Source organism: Tyto alba, unplaced genomic scaffold (assembly GCF_018691265.1).
Source record: "Tyto alba isolate M040663 unplaced genomic scaffold, T.alba_DEE_v4.0 Super-Scaffold_44, whole genome shotgun sequence".
NCBI lineage: Eukaryota > Metazoa > Chordata > Aves > Strigiformes > Tytonidae > Tyto > Tyto alba.
In genome coordinates, this window is record NW_024881320.1 from 7,494,217 (window position 1) to 7,512,602 (window position 18,386).

At 43.5% G+C, this 18,386-nt stretch overlaps 2 protein-coding genes across 14 annotated transcripts in view; both read left to right on the top strand.

Annotated features, from left to right (window-relative positions):
* LOC104358317 (E1A-binding protein p400) overlaps positions 1-4,633 on the top strand; it is a 53,041-nt gene extending 48,408 nt beyond the window's left edge. For all 13 annotated transcript variants that reach the window (XM_033008202.2, XM_033008203.2, XM_033008206.2 and 10 more), the window contains 2 exons: positions 211-288; positions 2,116-4,633. In XM_033008202.2, coding sequence (XP_032864093.2) covers positions 211-288; positions 2,116-2,388 — 351 coding nt within the window. In that variant the 3' untranslated portion in view covers positions 2,389-4,633. The remainder of the gene's footprint in view (positions 1-210; positions 289-2,115) is intronic.
* A 188-nt stretch (positions 4,634-4,821) lies between these two features.
* On the top strand, positions 4,822-15,185 carry NOC4L (nucleolar complex associated 4 homolog). Its single transcript, XM_042805548.1, has 15 exons — positions 4,822-4,954; positions 5,109-5,232; positions 5,343-5,449; positions 5,731-5,838; positions 6,372-6,521; positions 7,101-7,200; positions 7,504-7,538; positions 7,643-7,693; positions 8,227-8,338; positions 8,980-9,040; positions 9,587-9,697; positions 11,010-11,173; positions 11,951-12,033; positions 12,942-13,055; positions 13,374-15,185. Exons 1-15 carry the CDS (start codon positions 4,859-4,861, stop codon positions 13,488-13,490), a joined length of 1,533 nt encoding a protein of 510 aa, XP_042661482.1. The 5' UTR covers positions 4,822-4,858; the 3' UTR covers positions 13,491-15,185.
* The last annotated feature ends 3,201 nt before the right edge of the window (positions 15,186-18,386 follow it).

Here is an 18,386-nt window from a genome sequence, read left to right on the forward strand (position 1 = left end):
CTTCTTCCCCTCCTAGCTAAGTTCTTCAATACACTGATGTAAAAAGTTTCTTCTTACAAAAGTTCGGTATCACTGAGAATGCCAAGCTCCAACTTACCATGAACAGGACTTTGGAAAGGTTTTCACATGGTAGCAGTTTTGATAGGTGTGTTGCTGCTATCAGCAATTTTTTATTTTGACCAAATCTTTCTTTATTTCATATCTCTACAGGTTGCAAAACTTCCGCAAGTGGTCCAGCAACAGGCTACTGTTGCCAACATTCAACAGATGGTTTCAGTTTCCCAACAGGTAGGTTTTGCACTTGTCAAATATAGCACTAGAACCATGATCCACTTGAAAGCTCATTTATTTGGAATATGTGTATTTATCACCTTTTGTGTGGCATAGGTACTATTTTTGAAGGATGTAGCAAGATCCCTTCTATAAAAATGAAGCATGTGAATATTGAGTCAGCTGCTGTATATTCTCTGGTCTAAAACTTTGGTAGATGGAGCAATGTTTGTTCATCGCTTTAAATAAGATGCAAAACAGATTTAAAAAAGTATTTCCTAGAGCAGAAAGAACTTTTGAAAATTGTTTTCTTGTGATGTATTGTTGAGATAGCAAATAATTGAACTAATTAGTGCCATCTGAGTTTGTTCTATAAAAATTGGGACAAATCGGTTTGTGCTAGTTTATAAAGCTGTGCCGAGTGCTTTGTAAAAGAATAGTGTGGTGTCTGTTCTAAATGTGGTATAATAACAGACAGAAGTAGGGCAAGAGAAGGTCAAACGGTTTGGTCTTCCCTTGTGTAACTACCAGGCAGTTTATTTACACTGTTTAGAACAGTATCATTCAGTCCATTAGCAACAGGCATGATTTACACTGTTGATTGGCAGGAATGATTTAACTTTGGATGGTGGATGAAGTTATTGCCTTCAGTGCACAAAAATCGGAGCCAAGCAGCTCTTAATCTGTCACAGTTTATAGTGCAGTGTTTCAGTGCAGTATAAAATCTGTGACTGTTTATCTTAAAATGATGACAAAGTGGTGTAAGATGACTGATAACCACCTCAGATGTGAATGCTTCAAGGGCAAGGTAGACAGCAGGGAGTAGAAATCTCATCAGTCAACACAAGTTGAATTGCCTGCTGTAGTCAGTAAGAGCTCCTAGATAATTTTTCAACAGACATTAAAAACTAGATTTTCAAAAGTCATTGATGTTAGCGTAACTCTGGGACTGTTGAAGTCCATGGTAAAAAGACAAATAAACAACTCCTTTCCCACACATGCCAAGTGACATCAGTGGCATTAGCATTAGGCCATGCTAAGTATTTTTAAGACTGTGCTCTTATGTGTGTGTGACGTTCTTTTTACCTGCATTTTTAGTGCTTCTCAGTGGATTCCTCTTGTATCAGTCAAGGGATAACTTTCCCCTGGAGAAGCCCCTGCAGCTTCATTTGACTTCTGCCTCTGACAGAAGCAGATGAAGCTGCTCAGTTTTCATTACCTTGTGCTCTGAACAAGGAGACATTGAATTTTTTTCTCCCTTGCTCTGGGTAGAGCTACAAAAATTAGATATCTGGGTGGAGTTCAGACTCTTTTACCCTAAATTGGCAGTAGAGACTGACAGCTGTAGCCTGAAAGGGTAATGTCAGAGACTGGTTGGGAAGCCTCAGTGGCTGTATTTATTGTCACAGTATGGGTGCATAGTGGGCATTTTTGCTTCTTTGATCCTCCATCCATCTCTGTTCTCCCTGTTCCTTCACTTCTGCTTCTGTAGTACAGGAATTTTCCTGTTTATCCAGTGGGATTCTTTTACCTTTCATCTATGTTCTGTAAAGGATCTGGGAGAATATCCTTTGATTTGCACTGCAGAGATCTGAGTTACGGGCATCTTGGCTCTTAGTTCTAATTCATAAGGCTCTAGAAAACGTGACAGAAGGTTCTTACTGAAACCACAGAGCCTTTGCTTCCAGAATCCCTCCCAGCCTTCCTACTTGTCCAAGGTGCTTGTCAGTCAAGATTGCAAATGCCTATATAAGTAAGATGCCTTCTGTAGTGCAGAAATGTAATGAATGCTCAGTTTAATGCCAAACTATTCTTTTGTAACTGCCTTATCATCCTTATGTCTAGGTACAAGCTCAACCCCAAACTGTGACACTTTCTCAGACGACAGCAGGTCAACAGCAGGTTCAGGTGATTCCCGCAACAACTGCTACTGCTCAGGTTGTCCAGCAGAAACTGATACAACAGCAAGTCGTGACAACAGCATCTCCCCAGATTCAGGCTCCAGGTGTACAGAATCCAGCCCAGACACCAGCAACATCTGAAGCCCAGAATCAGCAAGCAAAAGTACAAATGAGGACGCCAACTGTCAGATTAAAGGCACCTACTAAACCAAGTTGAACTAATGATTAAAATGCAATAACAGAGAAACACAGCATTTCTTGTTTGCTAAGCCAAGTGAGAAACAACTCCAAACATCCAAATGAAGAAAAAACACCTTTATTTTTTTTTTTTAGCAGTTTTTTTCTGGTGAACATTTAAACATGGAAATTCTCATATAACTTCAGCATATTAGCAACTGTACAAGATGCATTCTGCCAGTGTTCTCTGTGCTCATTCAAACCAGATAAAGCAAACATTACTTACGTTTAAATTTTGCCCAGCTTCACAAAAGTAAAATGGTGATATGCCATAAATGTCAGTAAAATTCATCTATGTTAGCATACCACAAACTGCCAGTGGGAATATGCAGTTCTTTGCTGTAGTTTGATTGTGTGCCCAATATCCATGGTGAAGCCATTCAAAGAACCAAGCGTGGCTAATACAGCAAAGTATTTTCCATCTGTATGAAAGCTGCGTGTTCTTGCTTGAGGTAAATACCTCTGGAAGATCTAACATATTTGAAGTGCTCCCTGCAAAGTTTAGCCAATAAATGTGAAAACCTGTAAGTATATGTAATTAAAAAGGAAAAAAAGTTTCATTCTCCATTTTTGTAAGTCTTTTAAAATGTTTGTTAGTAGTTTTGTGTACAGTTTACTGAATCACCCAACCTGTGCGCTCACTCTCATATTTCACTTTAAGATAGTAGATATTTTAGGCATGAACTGAGTAAATACTGTGTTGATAGTAGATGTGTATTAAAGTGTAGCCCATTTTTTTTTTTAAAAGAACTGTTCGGTGGATACAGCTAAACAAATGACCCATAGCTGTTTCTCATGGGACTTCCATCAAGGAAAATCTCAAACTGATAAAATTTAATCTTTCACTTTCATTCTGCTCTTGCAACATGTTTAAATGTTCAGTACTTTCTACTCAGCTTTCAGCTTGGGGGGTGGGGGGCTGGGGGGAAGGGGAGAATAGTGAAATTAAATCTAAGACTTAATTCTTCAACTGTGTAAAGAATAAGATCTAACTTTTGTACTATTCTTTTACTAAAGCTAATGATGAATGTATCTTCAGGTGGGTATTTTGGATGTGAATAGAGCGTGGCCTCTTCCTCCAAATCGGTTTGCCTTATTGTTATGAAGAAAAAAACAAAAAACAAGCAAAAAGCTGCATAGAACTGTGGGGGTTTTCTTTTCTTGCATAAAATGAAAACCAGACTGCAAACAGAACTGAGTGAGGAATCAAAAAGCTCTTTGTGGCTTTTATGGATTTATTTTACTTTGGCCATAAAACTGCACAATGTGTAAAATTCAGACAAAATTGTAACATTCCTTTAATGAGATGGTTTTAAAATTATTTTTCCATTCTGTGACCTTTTTACTCATGTAGGAGGGGAGCCTATTTAAAGGCAAGGAAAGCAGCATATCTTTTGTTCTTACCTCTGTGTACACACCTATTGGTACCTAGCAATCCAAATGGCTTAAACAAGAAAGAATACCCAGTCAGCTCCTCTATTTTAAGTAGGATAAGTACAGCCCGTTAAGATCATGAGTGTAAACACTGGGTCAGGCAGCGTTCCTGATTTTTTTTTTTTTTTTAATGTTACAACTCTTTTCTCCTGCATCCTTTTTTTCTTGGACCCTCAGGTCTGCAAATATGGTGGACGTTGTTATTTTTTTAAGGTGTTTGTGCATGCAGTAGTATTCCCCTGACCCTGCTGAACCACTGGTTTGTGCCATTACCTAAATAAACTTTGTTACTAGCTGCAAAGCTGGTATTGTTAGCAGCGGAATAGTTTAAAATGCAAAGCAAATGCAATGATAACAGATAACTGATACTGTGTACAGAATAGTGTTGCTCATCCAGAAATACTGCTTAGTTAGCCCCAGTTTTACTTTTAAATGTTTAGCTCTTATTATGTGCATGAAGGGGAGGGGGGAGGGTGTGGGAGGAGGGGAGGGGAGAAACACTTCCAACAGTGGGAAAGCTGTTGACTGCATCATTGTGCTGGTCTGATTCGGTGTCTAAAGAGGCAAGAGGCAATTGTTTCTTGTTTAGGTCAGTTAATGAAGATAAAAATCAGCTTTTTTTTTTTTCTTCTTTTTTTTTTTCCTTTTGATGTGTGTTTCTCCCAGGAGTGTGTTAGGAAGTCAACCTGTAAATAACTGATGAACATAAGCATTTGTACTTGATCCAGTAGGATTATAAGGAATAGTGATGTATCCTACCTGAAGGTGTAATAAAGTGTACATTTTTATAACGCCGTCGTGCCCTGGCTTCTGTAACGCGCGGGGGTCGCCGCCCCGCGGAGCGGGGTCTCGGGCAGATTTTCCTCACAGATGCGGTTTTCGGGTTGGCGCAGTGGCGATCCCCGGCCCCGCCGCGGGCTCTTCCTCCTCCTCTTCCTCCTCCTCTTCCTCCTCCTCTTCCTCCTCCTCTTCCTCCTCCTCTTCCTCCTCCTCCTCCCCCACCTTCCGCCGGCAGCATGGCGCGGGCTGCCGCGCTCGCCTGCTGCCTGGAGGCCGTGCTGGGGAACCGCAGCAATGCCAACCGCGTCTTCGAGATCCTGGAGCTGCTGGCGGTGCGGGCCGGGGCCGGGGCCGGGGCCGGGGCCGGGGCCGGGTGGCCCGTGGGGCGGTGCGGGGGGCTGAGGGCGGCGGGGAGCCCCGGGGGGCAGCGAGCGGGGCCGCTCTGCCTCCCTCCCGCCCTCCCCTCAGAGCCGCGCTGTTCCTCAGGGCCAGGAGGAGGAGGAGGAGGTCCTCTGCGCAGCCAGGACCTGCAGCCGGCTCTTCGGGGCGCTGCTGGAGCGGAGGGAGCTGTTCGTGGGCCGGCTGCCGGCCGAGCCGGCCTCCCTCGCCGGTGAGTCGGGAGCGGGGGGGGCTCCTGCGGCGGGACGGGCCCGGCTCTGGGCCCGGGGCGCGGCCCGGCCGGTCTCGGCTCTCCAGGCGTGCCTACGTTTCACCCTTCAGATAACTACAGCGCTGAGGACAAATACAAGATATGGATGAGGCACCGCTATAATGACTGCGTGGAGTGTTTGGCTGAGCTGATGGGACACGATGCCTTCCAGGTCAAGGTGGGTCCTGAGACCCTGTGAGCGTCCCTTGCGATGCAGAGGCCATCATCACTCGTATTTCAGTGTGGGAGCGCAGGCCGTGCTGTAAGACATTGCGGGTGCTCTGCCTCACCTCTGCTCGCCAGCCTGCCAGCCGTGGGCACGCAGCTTTCTCAGTGGAGAACACCTAAAGGAGGAAGACTGAGTCGAGAAGTTTCCTCCTTTGGGTTAGACCTCTGGTGTCCTTCCTGAGGTGGGGTCACGTGTTTTTTTGTTGTTTTGTTTTGTTCTGTTTTTTAAAGGAGTTGTCACTCTGCACCCTCATGAAGTTTGTTGAGTTGGAGGCACAATATCCATTGATCAAAGTAGAGTGGAAGGGGAGTTTAACTTTTCCTCGTGAACTTCTCAAGGTGAGCTGCAGAACCGAAAAGCCCCTCTGTCAGTTACCTGATGGCACACACAACCTCATGCACTTACCTCCTCCAGGACTAAAATGTCAAGCTAGGAGGTTTTCAGTGCAAAGGGAGAGTGATGGTCTAGAGAGGGCATGGAGATCTAGAGCTTCTGTCCCTGGTGAAGTGTCACCTGCAGGTGTGGAAGCAGCTGTCTTGCACAGGTTTGAGCTGGATTCCTGAGTGTTCATGAGGTACCAGTTCTGGGTTGGGTTTTTGGAGTCCTTGGCCTCACTTGCCACAAGATTGCCTCCAGTTCAGCCACCGTGTCATTTCTAAATGATGTTGTCTTTGATAGAAAGGGCCTGTCTTGAAGGTCAGGAGGGCTTGTCAAAATGGCTTGTGAGCGTTGCTCTAGGGCAAGCAGCCCACAGACATGGTGGCTGCCTTTCAGAAAGACAGGAGGCTGCCCTCAGCTCTCACAGGTCCCAGTCTGCTCCAGTACTGTAAGAAACTGACTTGTTGCTTTCCTTTACATACCTTTTGTTTAGGTAGTTGTTGATGGCTTACTTCCCTTAAATGAGGATGCTTCACTCCTGATCTCTCGCTTTCAAGAATATATGGAGTATGATGACATTCGGTACTTTGTCATAAAGGCAGTCACTGAGAGTATTGGACAAGTCATGCAAAAGTCAAAAGAGGTAACAAATTGTTACTGTTGAGGTGGGCCTGGATAAACTGCTCTGAGATGTGCATCTCGTGCGTGAAGCAGGGAAGGACTAATGGTATATGGGAAGACTGTGGAAGCAAGAGAAATGAGGGTGCTCACTCGAAGGCATTGATTTTTTTTTTATTTATTATTTTTTTTTTCCTTGCTTACAATGTATGCCAATTATCCTAAGACTGTCTTCAGTCTGAAATGGGAAGTAGTTCAAAATACACACACTGTTGTTCTTGCAAAACCTGATCTGGACTCTAGCTTCTGTTTTATCCAAATCTCTGCAGCTTGGGTGGTGCAAACACAGCTTTTAATTCTGTTCTCTCTCTGGTGCAGAAGAGTCTGTTTTCTTTAATTAGATCCACCAGTTCTTTTAGATCAGAATTAGTTCAGAGATAGGTTTTGTTTTACATGAACAAGTAATACACCAGAATGAGGAAGCAACTTTTTTTTTCCTTCCTAAACATATTCAGTGCTTGGGAAATAGTGCAATATTGAAGTCCAGCATTTTACCATCTGTTGTGGAACTTGCTTCGTGTTTGATTATATACTTTTTTCTCAGAGGCCACCACCATTTTACCAGCAGAACGTATTTTCCCTCATTTCGCCCATTAACATGCCGAACAAAGAGTGTGACATGGTCAAATTTATGGTGAAGCAAGGTTAGTAAGCTCCGCGTGATGAACTGTATATGAAAAGGAAAATCAGGTTTAAGACTTTTATCATATAAAGACTCTATTATTGTTTGCTAATGAAAGATATCTGCTTCTCTGATCACAGGTATTCTAAACAGTATTACAAAATCCACTTTCCTCTGTCTACAGTGGGGGTCTGTCATGGCCTTGTGTCAAGACAAGGACTTCAGCCCAACTTTTTAGAGTATCAAAGAACTAAGTAAAAATGGGTCATCTTAATTTTTTAAACATCCGCTTCAAGTTCAACATCTGTTTTCCCTTTCTTCTTAGATAACTGGGAGGAGTTGAAAGTGTCAAAGCTGCAGGTAATTGTTCATTTGGTGCTTCAGAGTTAAAATTTTATCTACTTAAAGTAGAGCTTTATCTACGTCAGTGTGTTTGACTCACTGCTTACAATTTTTGTTTTAAGGCACACAAGCAGGCATTTGAAAAAATGTGGCTCAGTTTTTTGAAGCACAAGGTGAGTGTTACTTCTGTCACTGATCTGCGTTGCTTTCTAATTGCTAATTGTTAAAGGCTGTGGCTGTCTTTGTGTGGAGCTCCTCACAGGACCCCACTATGCTCTCAGTGTCAGGTGAGAACAGCCCAGTCACTCTTTCTGCTGGATTGTTCTCCTGCCAAGAAACATAACCTCATGTATGGTGTGCTGCTTCTCCTTACTCTCAGCTTTTTTTTTTTCCCCACCTTAAACAAGTGTGCCTGTAGGGAATAATTTGCAGCGTGACAACCTCTGTTCCCAAGACCTTTTACTGGTGACATTCCCCTCTGAGCTGTGATGACACTTTTATTTGTGAGCACCTGCTTTAAATTAACTTAATTGTCAGGTGTCACTTGTAAACTCTCCCATTTGGGAACTGTTGCTGCAAGCTGTTCTGTATTGTCCCAGCACATTCCCTTTTGCTTTTGCATTGCCTTTTGGAACCATGGATTGCTCTTGCTCTCTTAAGTTCTCCCTGAAGTGATTGTTCCACAATACTGTTTTGTCCTTTACAGCTACCCACTGGCCTTTACAAAAAAGTTCTTGTTATTCTGCATGACTGCATCCTGCCTTACATGAATGAGCCCACTCTCATGATAGACTTCTTGACAGTGGCCTACGGCATAGGTAAGTGAAAACAGGCTTTTTGTCCTTTGTGAGGCTCTGCAGCATGGTACATATGGACTTGGAAGGGCCACTGGATGCAGCACCACATCCTGGGTGATGAAATAGATGTACTTTTCTCTGGGATGAAGCTAAGGAACTAGTGTGAACTCTGTTGTCCCTGCAAGTGAGATGTTTTCACCTGTGTTTGTCAGTGTTGTTACTCCTTGTATGTAAGGAAGATCATATTTAAGACTTTGGGAAGAGTAGAATACTGGAATGATTTCTTTTAAATAGAAGTTCTGCCAGCAGTGATGATACCTGCCCTGCATCTGGGCACAGGATGTGCAGATGCTTACAGAAATGTGCTTTCTGAGGAGGCTTTTTGCCTCCCCAGTGTGGCTTGCTTTGTGGATTAGAGCAGTATGTTTGTGTGTCTCAGTCCTTCAGAGCCTGTTCTTCTGAACTGCAGCTTAATTTCTGTAAGTAATTTATGAGCCTCTGGCTGGTTTTAGATGAAATTGTGTTACCTTACAGCCATTGTGCTGGCTCTAATTTCAGGTGCTCTTAGTTTTGTGTTCCTTGTGGGAAGGTTTTATAGTAGAAACAAGTTGAAGCTGATATTTATTTTCTTATTCTGTTGATACCTGCTTGCTTTCTTACAGGTGGAGCAATCAGTCTTCTAGCCTTAAATGGATTATTTATTCTGATTCATCAGCATAATCTGTAAGTGAAAAGAGCATCTTGTTTAAAGCAACATGGGTTTTTGCATTTATATCTTTATAGAAAGGAACTGAAATGGACTTTACACATCTTCAGGCTTTAAAATTCCCCCATGAGAAAGCCAAACCCTGCACAAGAAGCTCAGCTGTTTGGATGCTGAGCTCTCTTGATAGTCTGACCTTTCTTTTCAGCTGAGCCTAAATATCCTCTCCTCCAGACTGTGGTTGCTCAGCACTTGAAAATCGATTTCCATTGATCTGATTACATAGTGAAGCTATAGTCTTTAGTGTGCCTTTCACTGGGTCCTGTACCATTTGCAGTCAATGGACATAGCTTCACATCCTGAAAATGGCTGGGCACAGCAAGAGCCATAAATTCACCGTACAGCTTGCTTTCAAGTGGTAGATGAGGAGAGAAGCCTAAGAAAGCTAAACAGAGCGCAGCAGTGGTCTGGGGTAGTCTATAATGAAAGCATAGAAACCTTTAGACACAGTGCAGTCCCATTGTACATCACTAATGGATGTTGTCTTTTTCCTTCTTTTTTAACAGGGAATATCCTGACTTTTACAAAAAGCTGTACAGTCTTTTAGACCCTTCTATATATCATGTGAAGTATCGAGCCCGCTTCTTCCATTTGGCTGATCTGTTTTTGTCTTCATCGTAAGTAGCATCTTTATTGTGTATGTTCACATATTTTCCTCCTGCTTTGCTGTTGGCCAGAAACTGTTCTTGAACAGTCCCCCACATGTCTGGATATAATGTATTCAGTGTGCCTACTGGATTAGATTCACTTTGACTGGAGAAAACTGAATCCAAGAGTGTTATTGTAGTGTTGTGTAGTTTTTCATGTGCTATTTTTGAAGATTTGTTACACAGCCATCTAGTTTCAGAAAGTAAAAATGCAGTTAGTTATCTGAGTTTGATCTGCAAGTGATTATGGATGTATTTTGATCTGTGTTACACTTTGGCTGAGAATTATCATTTTTCTGTCTGTATGAATGTAGAAAAGTAACATTTGCAGGGTTTTTATAGATCATAAAGCTGTGGATAAATTGATGACCTTTTTCAGATATATAACATTGAAATATAAAGTGTTTGACAGTCTGTCTTGACACTGTCAATTCACTGTACACAGGTAAGAAACTAGATAAGCAGCTGGTCATATAGTTGCCATCATATGTTACAAAATATGAGTAACGGTTTACAGTCCAGCACTAGGCACTTAGTATCAAACCCCTTGTACTCACAGCGTACTTTGGAGGCAGTAGCAAGGTCCAAGAGATGGTGTCCTGTGGGGTGGCTTTGCTGAGCCTTGTGGAGGTGTAGCAAGCCCTAGGGCTGAAGGCTGCGTGGCTGAAAATTGTCATCTTTCATCCCGGCTTTCTGACCTGAAGAAAGTGCCTAGATGAGCTGATTGCTGTTAGAAATCTGCATTTTTACCATAAAAACCCCCAACACTATCCTGCATGTTTAAATTACAGCAGCTTTATGTTCCCATTCAGAGCTGTGGTGCTTGCTTTAGTCCTGGAAGTATTACATAAATTTGACACCATCGCCTGTGTATTGATTAAACCCACAAAACGACATTAGAGTAATAGAATTAGGGTTACCTGGCCAATCACTCAGTAGTTTATAAAAGGACTGAATAAAGACTGCCATGCGAATGACCGTGTACAAGAGCTGTGCTTGGTGAGTGCCTGGAGAGGTGCTGTGCATCTGGATTGACCAAGAGTGGTTTGAGATTACTCATTGATTGAATGGAAATTTCCCCAGATTTGTTGCAGAGAGTGCAGAAGACCCTATATTACTGTTTGAAACCAGGATTCTTACAGCTTCTCTTTATTCCACAGCCACCAAAAAATCTCAGGAGCCCCACTGATCTTTAACCTGACACACTGTTTGGATTGGTGTGGCTGCTGGCTCACTTGATTGGGATTTTACACGTTGGTTTCTCCTGTCTCCTTTCCAACAGTCACTTGCCAGCGTACCTGGTGGCAGCGTTTATAAAGCGCCTCTCCCGGCTGGCCCTGACTGCTCCTCCCGAGGCTCTACTCATGGTCATTCCCTTCATCTGCAACCTCTTTCGGAGGCACCCTGCATGCAGAGTGCTAGTACACAGACCTAATGGGCCAGAAGGTAAGAGGGAAGGTGGACAGGGGAGATGTGTGTTATGCCTTTTGACAACATAAAGAGCAGGATTCCTGTGAGGGAGGAGGGGAGATCCCAGTCCCTGTTCTGAGGTTTAGGATTCCTCTGTGCCTTGAGTTTGTGGAAAGTCAGCAGGCTGCTCTTGCAAGTTCTCTCTGCAGACCTGCCTGCATTGTTCCCCTCTGACAGTGAGCATCTCAGTTGGCTCCCTTGCCTCTTGGATTTCCTGAGTGAAGGTTGCTTTGAGTCTGGCACACTGACCCAGGCTCCTTCAAGTGCTAAAGGACTGGGAGAGCTGTACCAGACACTGAGCTTGTCTTGTTCACCTCAAGACTATAAAAAAAAAGAGAAAAGAAACCAAATGCAGAAACCAGAGAACCTCCTCAATTTCTGTCTGTACTGTTTTTGTGTAGGTGGCCCCACTAGGGCCTCATCAGTCTCCTGAGTTTTTGCTTCATCTCTGTGATTCAGCTGACCAGTGTTGAGCATCAGTAGTGACCGTTCAGAGTTGTGTGAGATGCCCGTTTCATCAGGCTATTCCAGTTCTTTGTGCCCTACTTCCTGTGCTCTTTAAAAGTCACATGTTTCTGTAATGCTGCCAGTGGTGACCCTTGGGTCATGCTGGGATGCATCAGCTTGTTCCTGGACCCTAAATATCTTGGGAAGGAGCAGCTCTGGCTGCAGCACTGCTGTGGGTCTCTGTGTTCCCTTTGGGGTAATGTACATCATGCAGGAGGTATTAGCTCTGTATCTCTATTTCCTTAGGTATGTCAGAAGATCCATATATTATGGAAGAGGAGGAGCCATCTAAAAGCAGGGCATTGGAGAGCTCTCTGTGGGAGATCGAGGTATATCAGCTAAAAAGGAACATCTGCCTCTGCTATGGGTTTCTTCCAGCCTTGCTACTCTCTTGACACATGTTGGCAGTGGGCAGTCCCACTCACAAGAACCTGCTGACATAAGATTTGCAAATGAGATGAGTTTCTGGCTGATCCTTTACTCTGCATCCTTTTCTGTCCTAGCCTGAGAGGCAAAGGATTCCATACACTGGAGAAATCATACATGCTAATTAGTAGATGATTTGTGAGTACACATTTGACTGTGCAGCTGAAAAGTGTGCAGTTAACAGCTGAAACAGACTAAATAGCTGTAAATGTATGAGGCTTTTTATTTGCTTTGTAGGGGAGAGAGGAATTTGCTGAGTACTGATGGAAATTAATTGGGTACAGCTAGGTCATCCTGTAGAAATGGGTTTAAAAATGCTAGAGAAGGTTGTAATGTTCACCTTTCACCTGGATCATTTGTAGGATGGTGTATGAAGGTTGAAAAAGTGGTTAAATTACTCCTGATGGTTCTAAAACTTTAATGCCAGGTTTATCACTTTCTGCTTTCCTACAACAGTTTTGTGTAAGGGGCTGAAGCGGTAACAAGAGTGTTGTGCAGGAACTGGGATGCAACATCAGGGCTATGGGAAGTAGCAAAATTGGGTTATGCATTGTAGATATGGCTTGTGGAGGAGTCCCTCTGTCTTGAGCTGGGTGTGAACCAGGTGAGAGGGGCCTTTGTTTGAAAAATGGCTGAAATCAGGATTTCTTGAAGGTCTGTAGTAGCACAGTATGGCAAGCTTGCCTCTGCCTGAGTTTGATGTTCACTGAAGATTTGACCAACAAAGGGGCAGATACCTGTGTGGGGTTCCAGATGGATGTGTGTTACCCTGTACATACTAGACCATCTCTTATTTGTGTTGCTTTTTCAGTCTCTACAAAACCATTATCACCCAGATGTGGCCAAGGCAGCTGCTATCCTGAACCAGTCACTGTCTGAAATAGAGGATGACATATCAGGGCTCCTGGAGCTCTCCGCTTACGAGGTAGTGTTGCTGTGCCATTGTGAATGATTGGAATCAGAGGAAAGGAAACTGGTTCCTGGACACAATAGCCATGTCCTGTTCATCAACTCTGCTGCTGGGGAAGGAGCTAAACTGACTTTTGGCTACCCAGAGACGGGGAGAAAACAGGAAAATGTTTGTTAAATAACAGAGCGTGAGGCAGCAGTGGTGATAGGGCTGCCTTTTGTATAAAAGGTTTATTTGCTGGATCTTTTAAGAGGTTAGAATGATCAGTGGTATCAGCCAGAGTGAAGAGCTTGTACTGAGTTTTGCCAACATCTTCTAATTTTTTCTTTGTAGCTTTTTGATAAAGAAGTAAAGAAAAAGGCTATTGATGTGCCGCTGGAGTTTGAGCAAGTACGAGGCTTGTTTGGGAAGAAAAACGATATTTTTGCAGAGCACTTCACTTTAGATTGATGTGATCTTTTACAAGCACATCTGCACAACTGACTGATCTTGGGGACACGCACAAAGCTCACGTGTCACACTCGGCAATTCTGCCTTTGAATTATCTCCATGTGATGAGAGCTGGACTGCTTGAGAAGGATGCAGCCTTCTTCAGCAACCTTTGCCACTACCCATGAATGGACTTGTCCTTGTTTCTTCTGCATACTGCCACCTGACATTTGGGAGGGATTTTTCCTCAGAGCAAAGGTTTTCTGGACTTGTTCATTGATGGCATTCCAGCCCTTTTTCCACAGCTGTGGGTATGGCTGTGATCAACACACCATCTTGCTGCTGTTTGATGGGACTGAGGGGAATTGTGATCTCTGACTACTGCTCTTATTTTTCAGATGTGTTACTTTTATACTAGAGCTAGCAACCTGTTTGTAGCAAGTGACTTCAATAGATAGCTGTAAACACCTGATGATACTCTTATTTTTTTATATACACTTTTAAACTCACAACTTCAGAGGGATGTTTAGCTTCCTATGTACTCATCTTAACACTCCCACATTCAAGGCACTGAAAAGCTCTGGTTTGTCAAAAACAGCTCACAGGTGATGCTCAATAATTCCATCTATGAAGTGTTGCTGATGTTCCTTCATGTACATCCATTTCACACTGTAAGGTTACTTAACTCAAAATGGTCATGAGCTTTGAAAATGAGCATAATCCTGGTGACTGCTGCAGCTAGGGAGGCCAACTGATGTGCAGGGGGGGTATGTCTAATCCTTGATTTTTGTTTCAGAATGATAAGCAGCTTGATGTAGTTTTTCTTGCAGCCTCCAAGTGTTGTAGGAGCTCTGGCCATTGTGTATCCAGGTGCTAATGACATTTTAACTAGTTCACTGATACTAGTTTGTTTTGTTAATTTGGATTTTTCATATAATTCCAGAAGTCATGCAGAAATTCCTTCTCAGAGGAATCTGGGTTGTTTCTTCCCCACCCCCCCAAGGTTTGAAGTTTGAGAAACTCCTTATTAAAAGTGCAGATAAACTCAGGACTTTTTCTTGGCAATCATTTTCAACAAGTTAATGTTATCTCATTAGACTTTGACTCTGCTTTCATATTTTCAAATCATATTTTGTGGATGAGAAAAATACAGTCAAGAAAGTGGAGGCCAAGAAATCTAATTTCTGGCAGACAAAGCTGCAGTTTTCCTTGACTTAAACAGATGTCTTGGAGACAGTAAGTGTTACGTTTTCTTCATCCACTTTTTTTCATGCTTCCCAAACAATGGATATGTCCTCAGAGTATAGAGCTGTAACCCTATCTTTTTGTTGTTTTGATGTTTTTGAATTCAGGTGGGCTGTTTTTTCAGGATTCAAATTTTTCTTCCTTTTTTAAAAAGAAGTCTCACTCTGTTCTTTGGTGAAAAAGCTATCCTGTCTTCTCCCTGGCCATGCTGCTTTTTATTTTGACTTGTGGTATCTGGTAGGAAGGCAGAATGGCTGAGATGATAACTTAAACTTGAGACACCTCGGTTCAGGTTCACCCAAGCCTTGGATTTCAGCTCTAAAATCTCCCTGTATCATATGTATGTTGTATACGTGTGTTTGAAGTGCTCTGATGCTGCAGTAATGAGGACCACATAGCTGCCTTTGACAAAAGCATGTAAGTGTATCATCTTTCAGATGAATAAATATATTGAATATTGAAATGAATGAATATATGTTGAATACCTGTCTCTGCATCTTTCTGTTTTACTCAGGTTGGCCTAGTTATATCTGAAATTCCTGATGGACAATGTCATTGATATCTTCCATAATAATATTAACTCAGGAGTGTTAGGATTCTTTTTTAATGCACAAATATTTGAACAATTTGGGCATGGGGCAAGTCAAGGTCTCGTGTTTAAAATGAGGGAGTTTGGTTGGGTTCTGATATGTGGATGGCGAGTAAGCAGCATCTTTCTGCCAACAAGGCATCCGAAGGGCCACGCAAGCTGTGTGCCTGTGTTTGTCCTGGCACCAGTCAAGGAAACCTGACACGTGGGGCAGATGGGTTGGTGGGGAGTAGTGGAAAGTAGCAGCTTCTGCCTTCTGCTATGGCCTGCTGCTGCCGTGTGGGCAAAGCCTTGAATCTGTGAGACCAAATGGCCACAGAGTAAAATACCCATACACTTGGAAAAGGGATGCTGCTGAGAATGGGGGGGGGGGGTGTTTGCATTTTTTCCCAGGAGGAAGACTGTGGAGGTGCCAGCACCTTCAGTGTTTCACTAGCTGGGGATCCTAAGTAAGTACTGTACTGCAACTCATGGTGACTGGACTGGAGCAAGATACAATTTATTTTTTCCAGTGCTTGCCCAGTGCCCTGTGTGCCAACTCTTACAGCTCCCACTGACGTTGAGACAGAAGGTTAGGCTGCCAGTGATTTCAGATCTCGGCATATTTCAGTGCTGAGCTGGAAATGCTGTTAGTACTTTGCTTAAAGTATGTGCAGCTGACCTGGTGGGACTTTATTCTGTGGTGGTGCCTAGCAGTCCCAGGCACAGCCCCACTGTGCTTGGTGCAGACAAGACAAACTGCAGACGGCTCCGAGGAGCTTACAGCTTAAAGCCTGGGTGCACTTCAGTCTCTTCCAGAGACTTCACCCTCCATCTCTGATGCTGCACTTGCCTAAGCAGCATTCTTAAACCAGCTCTTAGGTGGAGATAGCTTCAAGCCTCTGCTTGTCCTTGGAAAAACATTCCACCTGGTCTTTCATCAAGCTTTTATCTTTAAACTTTCACACACACACCCCCAACAGGAGGCATCAGGAAAAAAAATCAGCAGTTATAAATATTAAAAGTTTCATCTGCACTGAGTGAACAACCCTTATCAGGCTGCACACCCGCTGCTGCTACTGCTCTACAGGTCTCCACAGACTGCAGATTATAGATGCTTTAATCATAGTGTGTATTAACTGGAAGGCCAGATTGAAGTACCAGGCAGAGAGCACATAAGTCACTCCTGTTATTATTTGATTTTTATCAGATGTGGGGAGGGGGGAGAGGGCTGTTCTGGTTTTTTTTTTTGTTGTTGTTGGGTTATTTCAGTGAGCATAAAAGATAGTTTTATGAAAACATTGACATAGTCCCCCGGTCTCCCCACCCGTCATTGCCTCATTCCCCCACCGGAGGATAGTGATAAGGTCTCTCTGTGTTGCAGTGGACTGCCCTTGGTTTATTTTCTTGAGCTTTCATTCATCTAAAGGCCATTCAAAGTCATCCCTGCCTGAAGGTAAAAGATAGAGCTGCTCATCAAGAGCATGATGAGATTTATCTTGTGAGTGAAAGGTCCAGGTGACCATGGTGTTTGTGTTAATCGGCTTAGATTCTTACTTTTAAGATATGCATTGTAGGAGGGATAGAGGTGTAGATTTACATCTTTAAATAGATGTAAAAGTGCAAATGCCAGCCAGCGGCCTGGGGAAGGTTTGCCCCAGGTAAGGGGATCTGTGGGGCAGCCAGTGCCTGCCCTCTTCCAGCACAGTGGGACATGAGTACACTTGGTTGCAGGCTGGCAGGGGTCCTCCAAGAAATTAGGCAAATCTGTGTGTAAAATGACTCACTTTTCACACCACACATTCAGGTATCTCAAGGGGTTATTAGGAACTGCCTGACACATCCTCTGCCTGTCGTCTTAACCATGTGGGAGTCCACCTCTGCTCCTTGGGATTGTGTGTAAGCTCCTTCTGGCACACAGGAGATGGACACTGAGTTGATAAATCTTGCTTTAGCTCCGAAGGGGCCAGATCCACAGGCTCCCAAGTGCTTAAAAAAACCTGTGAAAAATGCTTAGCCCTGCTGACCAGCTGCTAGTAGCATTAAGGTGGTTTCCCAGCCCTGGGATAGTGAAAGTTGCAGTGCAGCCATAAGCCCTGTGTTTTTCACTACCTAGTTTTGAAAAACAAATGAGCTCTCGAGTAATTTACAGCCCTGTTCAGACAAAGAGGGCTACAGGAGCTCAATTCAACTGACACCAGCCTTCTCCAGCACTATCATAATCAATATTCATTAACTGAAGTCTATTGGACTTGGAAATTTACTACTGTTAATAAGCCAAGAGTCTATCTTAGTGGAGTTTATGAAGGAAATCTTAGGTCTGTTAATAAAAATAATTGCTTTTCTGCAGTTTCTTAGCCTTGTCCTTGGGCCATGCTTGCATCTCAAAAAAGAGAGAACTGTAGCATGCGAGTAGAGCCAAAAGAGATAAAGGCAGAGGGAAACCTCTCTTCAGAGCTGGTGGAAGGCACCTGCAGCTGGGTTAGTGCATGGCCAGCTTCAGAGAGAACTGTCCTGGTCTCCTGTAATTTTCTAAGCTGCTATCCTGCATGTGCATGAGAGGAGCAAAACCTGAGCTGTTTGGGACCATCACCTGCTCAGCAGCAAGCCTGGGCACCCTGGCTGCTCTGCTTGGGCACTTGGAGCACTATCAGTCAGGTATAAGCACCCCACTGGAACCCAGGGAACTCACCCTGTGCTTTATATATGGAGAGTGCCAGCTGTGACCACTCATTCCTCACTTGCTGTAGTGCCAACCTTCCCCTTCGTGAGAAATAAACCCCAACAGCTGGGATGCTCTGGCTGATGGTGCACGCACAGAGGATGTGAGTGTCAAATCCATCCTAACAGAGTTAAAACCTGCAGACTCCATGGCCTGCTGGTATTCCCATTTTGTTGATAAATGAACAGAGCAAACCTTATCAAAGTAAGCAGACTGCAGTCCTGCTAATGTAGCTCCACTTGCGCTAAAGATAATTGATGCTTTAATAATGCTACACATTATCCAGATTGTGGCTGGAGTGCTTATGTGAGGAGATGCATCAATCAGAGGTGGCTGTATTTCACTTCTATCAAATATTCAGGTGGGTGGCAAGGTGCATTCT